Source organism: Chiloscyllium plagiosum, unplaced genomic scaffold (assembly GCF_037043375.1).
Source record: "Chiloscyllium plagiosum isolate Xiang-an unplaced genomic scaffold, Cpla_swu_hap1 HiC_scaffold_17, whole genome shotgun sequence".
Classification (NCBI taxonomy): domain Eukaryota; kingdom Metazoa; phylum Chordata; class Chondrichthyes; order Orectolobiformes; family Hemiscylliidae; genus Chiloscyllium; species Chiloscyllium plagiosum.
The window spans coordinates 81,453,874-81,461,482 of NW_028270155.1; the positions used below are offsets into that span (position 1 = coordinate 81,453,874).

At 41.2% G+C, this 7,609-nt stretch overlaps 1 protein-coding gene across 1 annotated transcript; it reads right to left on the reverse strand.

The window, feature by feature from the left end:
- Positions 1-388: 388 nt before the first annotated feature.
- LOC148147439 (putative G protein-coupled receptor 139) lies at positions 389-6,884 on the reverse strand. The gene is made up of 2 exons (XM_087995631.1): positions 6,800-6,884; positions 389-1,281 (listed from the first exon to the last, which is right to left on the reverse strand). The coding sequence occupies exons 1-2, from the start codon at positions 6,882-6,884 to the stop codon at positions 389-391; spliced, it is 978 nt and encodes a 325-aa protein (XP_087851757.1).
- Positions 6,885-7,609: the final 725 nt, after the last annotated feature.

The window sequence follows — 7,609 nt, forward strand, 5'->3', positions numbered from 1 at the left end:
TTAGGTAATAGTTAATGGCAAGTCACAGAAGGCCATGGCCTATTGCTGGAAAATAGGTGGTTGTTTTTGAACTGTACAGACACACACTGTGCTGCAGATCTCTCTGACTCTATGGATCCCCTTTTTGCTCGCTGTTAGAACCAATAGGGATTGCTCCCGTCCTGCTGCTCTAACAAATGCAGCCTGTGTCCAGAACTTGTTTTTGCAGACCTGACTTTCTTCAGGTAATATTCTCACTTTCTCCTCTAACTCGTGCTTTCTATCTCTGGATCTTCCTCTCAATTGCTGCCATAATTCATTGCCTTTTCCATGCTTGCAATAAATTTTAATAAATCTTTTCCGAGAAGATCAAAATGAATTCTGAAAGTAACAAAAATCAAAGAAGTCTTCATAGTTTGATAGCTTTGAGAATCAAACTGAAAGGGTATTTCACAACTATCTTTAACTGCTCTCGGAACTGACTCTGGGTCACTGTGTAGATGCAAGTGTTTGTGCAGGTACTGAGGAGCTGGAGCAGGTATGCAGCTGTACCCATAGAGGCTGAAGGTGGAGATAAATTGTACACAAATGCAATTCGCTGATGGATGAAACATGTAACATTGCCCATCCATAACAGGATGAAACTGCCTGAGATTGCAAAGAGTAAAATGATGGACTTTCTGCGCCTTTCCATCTCTGGGTCATGGGGACCCTCTCTCTCTGTTTCCACCCGGAGTCTCCTGCGGGCTTTACTTGCCATGAAGATGTGTCTGACTGTCAGAATGTTAAAGAGAACTATCAAAAGGAATGGGACTAAAGGAGTTAGAAAGCGATGGAGAAGTACATATGCAGTCCAGAAGATTGAAGTGTAATATTCTGGTTTTGTAATGCAAAACCACTCCATGTTATTGAAGGTGTATTTAGCTCTGTATTTGAAGAACCAGGGAATACTTTCCAAACAGCCCAGTACACTCACTGTTCCAATAACCACATGTGCTGTTCTCTCAATACAGTATTTTGTTCTTAGCTTCTTACAACAAATAGCCACAAATCGATCAAAGGTGAAAGCAACTGTGAGCCAAACGGAACAGACTGTGGTGACAAACATAAGGACTTCTACCAAACTACAGACAGGAGTAATATCCAGGAAAGAAACTGGAAAGTAAATAATAAACCATCTCAACATTACGTCGGTGATGACGACCAGAAGATCTGCAGCAGCCATTGCCACCAGGTAATGACTGACACTTTTGGAGAGTCCACAGGTTCTGTGTGACAGGATTGTGATCGCCAACAAGTTAACTGTTAAATAAAAGGTTAAAATTACTCCAGAAGTACAATGCTATAGTTTTACAACAGAAGTGTTAATTTTGAGCACATGATATGTGAAAATACCTTTTTATTGCATAGAACATAGAACATAGAACAATACAGCACAGAACAGGCCCTTCGGCCCACGATGTTGTGCTGAACTTCTAACCTAGATTAAGTACCCATCCATGTACCTATCCAAATGCCGCTTAAAGGTCGCCAATGATTCCGACTCTACCACTCCCACGGGCAGTGCATTCCATGCCCCCACCACTCTCTGGGTAAAGAACCCACCCCTGACATCTCCCCTATACCTTCCACCCTTCACCTTAAATTTATGTCCCCTTGTAACACTCTGTTGTATCCGGGGAAAAAGTTTCTGACTGTCTACTCTATCTATTCCTCTGATCATCTTATAAACCTCTATCAAGTCACCCCTCATCCTTCGCCGTTCCAACGAGAAAAGGCCGAGAACTCTCAGCCTATCCTCGTACGACTTCCTCTCCATTCCAGGCAACATCCTGGTAAATCTTCTCTGCACCCTCTCCAAAGCTTCCACGTCTTTCCTAAAGTGAGGCGACCAGAACTGCACACAGTACTCCAACTGTGGCCTAACCAAAGTCCTGTACAGCTGCAACATCACTTCACGACTCTTGAATTCAATCCCTCTGCTAATGAACGATAATACTCCATAGGCCTTCTTACAAACTCTATCCACCTGAGTGGCAACCTTCAAAGATCTATGTACATAGACCCCAAGATCCCTCTGTTCCTCCACCTGACTAAGAACCCTACCAATAACCCTGTATTCCGCATTCTTATTTGTTCTTCCAAAATGGACAACCTCACACTTGGCAGGGTTGAACTCCATCTGCCACTCCTCAGCCCAGCTCTGCATCATATCTAAGTCCCTCTGCAGCCGACAACAGCCCTCCTCACTGTCCACAACTCCACCTATCTTCGTATCATCTGCAAATTTACTGACCCACCCTTCGACTCCCTCATCTAAGTCATTAATAAAAATTACAAACAGCAGAGGACCCAGAACTGATCCCTGCGGAACTCCACTTGTAACTGGGCTCCAGGCTGAATATTTACCATCTACCACCACTCTCTGCCTTCGACCGGTTAGCCAGTTTTCTATCCAATTGGCCAAATTTCCCTCTATCCCATGCCTCCTGACTTTCCGCATAAGCCTACCATGGGGAACCTTATCAAATGCCTTACTAAAATCCATGTACACTACATCCACTGCTCTTCCCTCATCCACATGCTTGGTCACCTCCTCGAAGAATTCAATAAGACTTGTAAGGCACGACCTACCCTTCACAAATCCGTGCTGGCTGTCCCTAATCAAGCAGTGTCTTTCCAGATACTCATAAATCCTATCCCTCAGTACCCTTTCCATTACTTTGCCTACCACAGAAGTAAGACTAACAGGCCTGTAATTCCCGGGGTTATCCCTATTCCCTTTTTTGAACAGGGGCACAACATTCGCTACTCTCCAGTCCCCTGGTACCACCCCCGTTGCCAGTGAAGACGAGAAGATCATTGCCAACGGTACTGCAATTTCCTCTCTTGCTTCCCACATAATCCTAGGATATATCCCGTCAGGCCCGGGGGACTTGTCTGTCCTCAAGTTGTTCAAAATGTCCAACACATCTTCCTTCCTAACAGGTATCTCTTCTAGCTTACCAGTCCATTTCACACTCTCCTCTTCTACAATACAGTCCCTCTCGTTCGTAAATACTGAAGAGAAGTACTTGTTCAAGACCTCTCCTATCTCTTCCGACTCAATACACAGTCTCCCACTACTGTCCTTGATCGGACCTACCCTCGTTCTCGTCATTCTCAGGTTTCTCACATACGCATAAAATGCCTTGGGGTTATCCTTGATCCTATCCGCCAACGATTTTTCATGCCCTCTCTTAGCTCTCCTAATCCCTTTCTTCAGGTCCCTTCTGGCTATCCTGTATCCCTCCACTGCTCTGTCTGAATCCTGTTTCCTCAACCTTATGTAAACCTCCTTCTTCCTCTTTACCAGACATTCAACCTCTCTCGTCAACCAAGGCTCCCTCACACGACCATTTCTTTCCTGCCTGATAGGTACATACATATCATGGACACGTCATATCTGCTCTTTGAAAAAGTTCCACATTTCCACCACATCCTTCCCTGACAGCCTATGCTTCCAACGTATGCTCCTCAAATCCTGCCTTACAGCATCGTAATTTCCCTTCCCCCAATTATAAAATCTACCTTGTTGTGCGCACCTATCTCTCTCCATAACCAAGGTGAAAGTCACAGAATTGTGGTCACCATCACCAAAATGTTCACCCACTAACAAGCCCACCACTTGTCCCCGTTCATTACCGAGTACCAAATCCAATATGGCCTCCCCTCTGGTTGGACAATCTACATACTGCGTTAGAAAAGCTTCCTGGACACACACACATATGTGTCCTTAGTCAGAAAAATTAAAATGCTTATATTTAATTACAAAAAAAACCATGAAAAGTAAATCTTTAGAAATAGATGTACATTGTTTAGTGGTTCAGATATCAGACACATGAAAATAAGAATGTTCAGTTGACCAACTTAATTGCATTACCGAGAGAAATACCACATTTTTTCCTGGATTTTTCACTGGTCAGATAATTCTTTCTGAAGTGTGGATAGAGATTCAGTTTGAGACCTTGTTGAGTCCCCAGGATCAAAGACTTAGAGATTGATGATTCCACTGGAAATTCCCATAAGCCTGGAATCTCTTAAAACCTTAGTTTATCTTGGAGACTTTAGGGGGTCCACCTGTAGTTAAGGAAATAATGACTCAAGAAACATTAGGCTGTTGAATACCTAATCCAAATCCTGAGCAAACTAATTGACTGAATTCACAAATTACAACATGCATTCACAACTGCCCCATCTCCATACGTGTGTGTGTCTGCCACATGCCCATGGTGACAGACTGACATGTGCACACACCCTACAGAAACCTGAGAGCCTGAGTCTACATCTACTCTCTTAACTCTGGGATCCAGCATACTTCAAGACACAGCTCCCGCATCCCCCAAGATCTCACCCCTACCCTCCCCTGCTGCCTTCTCCAATATCTCCCATACTTCCCACTGATGTGTAGTGCATTATCTCCCGATCTCAATATACGCCACACCATACTTGAGACTTAACAATCTCTGACCTCCAGAACCAACAGGCTCTTGCTCCAGACCTGACGTCATCACACCACCCCATCAGTTATCGGAATCTCCTTCCTTACCATCTTTAAAAAAATGCTACCCAACTATCGTTCACAACCCTGTTCACTTTAACTCTGGGCACCTGATGTACCTGGCACACTACCTACCTTGCACCCCATGTTCCTGACAATTCGCCTACCTGGCACCCTGCCCTGTGCACATAGAATCATAGAATAATACAGTATGAAAACAGGCCCTTCAGCCCAATATGGTCCATGCTGACCAAGGTGCCCACTCTGAAGGTTCCAATTGTCAGCATTTGGTCCATTCCTTCTTTAACCTTCCTGTACATGGACCTGTCCAAATGATTTTTAAATGTTGCTATTGTGTCAGTTTCAACCACTTTGTCTGGCAGCCCGTTCCATAAATGCAACACACTCTGCGAGAAGAAGTTGCCCCTCAGGTCCTTCTTAAAAAATTTCCCTCGCACTATGTCCTCTAGTTCTCAATTCCCTTTCCCTGGAGAAAAGACTATATGCATTCATCCAACTATGCCCCTCATGATTTTATGCACCTCAATAAGGTCACCCCCTCATCCTGCTATGTTCCAAGGAATAAAGTCCTATCCTGGCCAACCTCGCCCTATAACTCAGGCCTCCTGGTACTGACAATGCCTTGTAAATCTTCTTTGCACTCTTCTTACTTGACACCTTTCCCCTATATCTATCTAAAACTTTACCTACCTGGGAACCTACATCCTCTTCACTTGATACCTACCTTACCCGTGTTCTCGAGTCTGGATCTGTCACTGCTTTCTCGTCCACCTTGGTTTGGTCAGAAACTGTGTCTAGTATGTGCATTGTTGTTTTGTATTAAACTATTATGTACATGGTAATAAGCATCTTGCATCAGTGATTTACTCATTTACTCCATTCAAAGCTGTCAAACACAATTTGCTTTTTCCAGTTTTTCTTCAAAACATTAGACCATCCTCTGAAGGAATATCTATGGGAATATGATCAATACTCAGTTTAATGGCTGTGTCCTCTCTTTTTGATGTGGCAACAACTTGCTTCAGTCTTTCAATTTGTTGTGATGTGCATTATTCAACAGTGATGGACAACTAACTGTTGCATCCATTGAATATCTGCAATTATTCGTGACAATTTCACCACCATTTTTGATTGCATAATAAGCTAACAGCATGGCTTGTAATTTCTTGGATTAATATCACAATCTAATCAATGAGGCCGGAATATACTTTACCTCCCTCTCAGGTTGAAAGTCAGTTAGTTAACGTTGTCTGTAGGCCTGGTTTTCAATGCAGGTGTAATGCCAACAGCATTGGTCCAATTCCTGGACCCATCAGTCCTCTGGTGCCAAATGTATACTTAAAGAAAATTGAGAATACTTGGCCATTTACTGAGTAGTCATCAACCTTATTTCACTGACTGACCTGGATCCATTTGAACTGATCTTAGAGATTAATAAACTTTAAGTAAGCCAGCACATCTGACAGCAGGACTTTACCAGTGCTTTTCACTTATTGTTGTTAATTAGTAAACTTCATCACTTATTAACCCTAATCTGCTACAACCAAGCCAAGAAAATCAAGTGCCTTATTAACACTCTTCTCAGTTTATTTCCCATCTTTAAAATATATTTTATATTTCCGTTCATTTCTCACCATCCAGGATGATTCTAACATTGTACAATTTGTTTCCAATTAACTGATCCCATATTTTCTACTTAAGACCATTTGAATTGAATTTATTTTGAGGGAACATTGTGATATTAATCACAAGCAGTTCTATATCTAGCCCAGCCTGAAACTAAAACACTCATACATCATCTTTCTCTGTGCTCTCACAGCCACTGATGCACTGCTATCATGAATGTCAGCTTAACTGGTAAATAGTTTAGTCATAGTATTTTAAATAATTTTCAATTATTTGAAACAAGGTTGTCCACAGGCAGTGAGTGAGTCAATTAACATTCCAATAATTATATTTTGTGATAAGCACAATATTAACTTGTTAAAATAAAACATCATGGTTTTATATTCTTAAATATAACACAATGGTCAACAATAAATTTACCAACGACGTACATACATTCTTAAAAATCAACATATTACTGGCTCATTACAGATTTTGTATTCAAGAGAGAAGCAAATAATTTTGCTTAAAAACATGATACCATTTTATATTCTGACACAGTTTTGAGCACAATTTGCTGCTATGTTATGCATTGCAGTCAAAGCAGAAATATTTGCCTAATTACACAATGCTGAAGAGGTATTAGTAACTTACTGGGTATTCCAATAGCCCCAAGTACAGGGCAATAAATGAATTCAACATCAGCGAGTGTTGGAAACAGATTGAATGGATACTTCATACTCAGATGAAAGCGATAAGACCAAGCTTATCTGGAATTGTGATCATCATCATCATATATATAAAAGATGCCCTCCGGGGGGAAGAATTTGGCTGGATGATTATTGATATTAGTTACAGTTCTTTTAACAAACATATCTGAGAGAGACAACTTGCATCAGAATAAACATTAATTCTGACTTAGAAGGATTTAATGATTGAGAGAAAGAAAGATTACTTGAAGATTGGGCACACTGAGGTCATGAGTAACAGAGTGGGGGTGTGTGAAAAATTGTGATCCTTTCTTTGATTTAACCTCTACAACTCAACAGCATCTCAATATCAGATGGCTCAATGATTTCTTATTGTCATTATCACCATTACCAAAATGAACAAACGAGCCAATGAAGAGTGAGGGTACAATTAAATTCCTCGAAAGAAGGGACAATCACAGAGAAAAGCAGAGATATTCCATGAAGCAGAAAACAGGGTTCCTGAAAGTTGGAGTTCTGTGAATGAATAAACATTTAGAGTTTATCATGAAAAAAAAAGGACTCAGACAATAAAAAATCAGTTCTAAACACATTACAGAACCAAGTCTAACACAGGAAATACAAGAGAAACATTAAACTGAGAACAAAAGAGACAGATATCGATCAAGAGAAATGATTGTAAGAACACTTCTGACTTTATATGTTGTATTTAAGAGTTCAGGAGCAATGGACTAACTGCTACTTTGCAATTTTA

Bases quoted from the DNA above. Each gene is read 5' to 3' on its own strand.
- LOC148147439 (XM_087995631.1), bottom strand. From the start codon at position 6,884: ATGAAGTATCCATTCAATCTGTTTCCAACACTCGCTGATGTTGAATTC. The intron at 1,282-6,799 runs GTAAGTTACTAA...TTTATTTAACAG, and splicing joins TGGGGCTATTGGAATACCCA to TTAACTTGTTGGCGATCACA.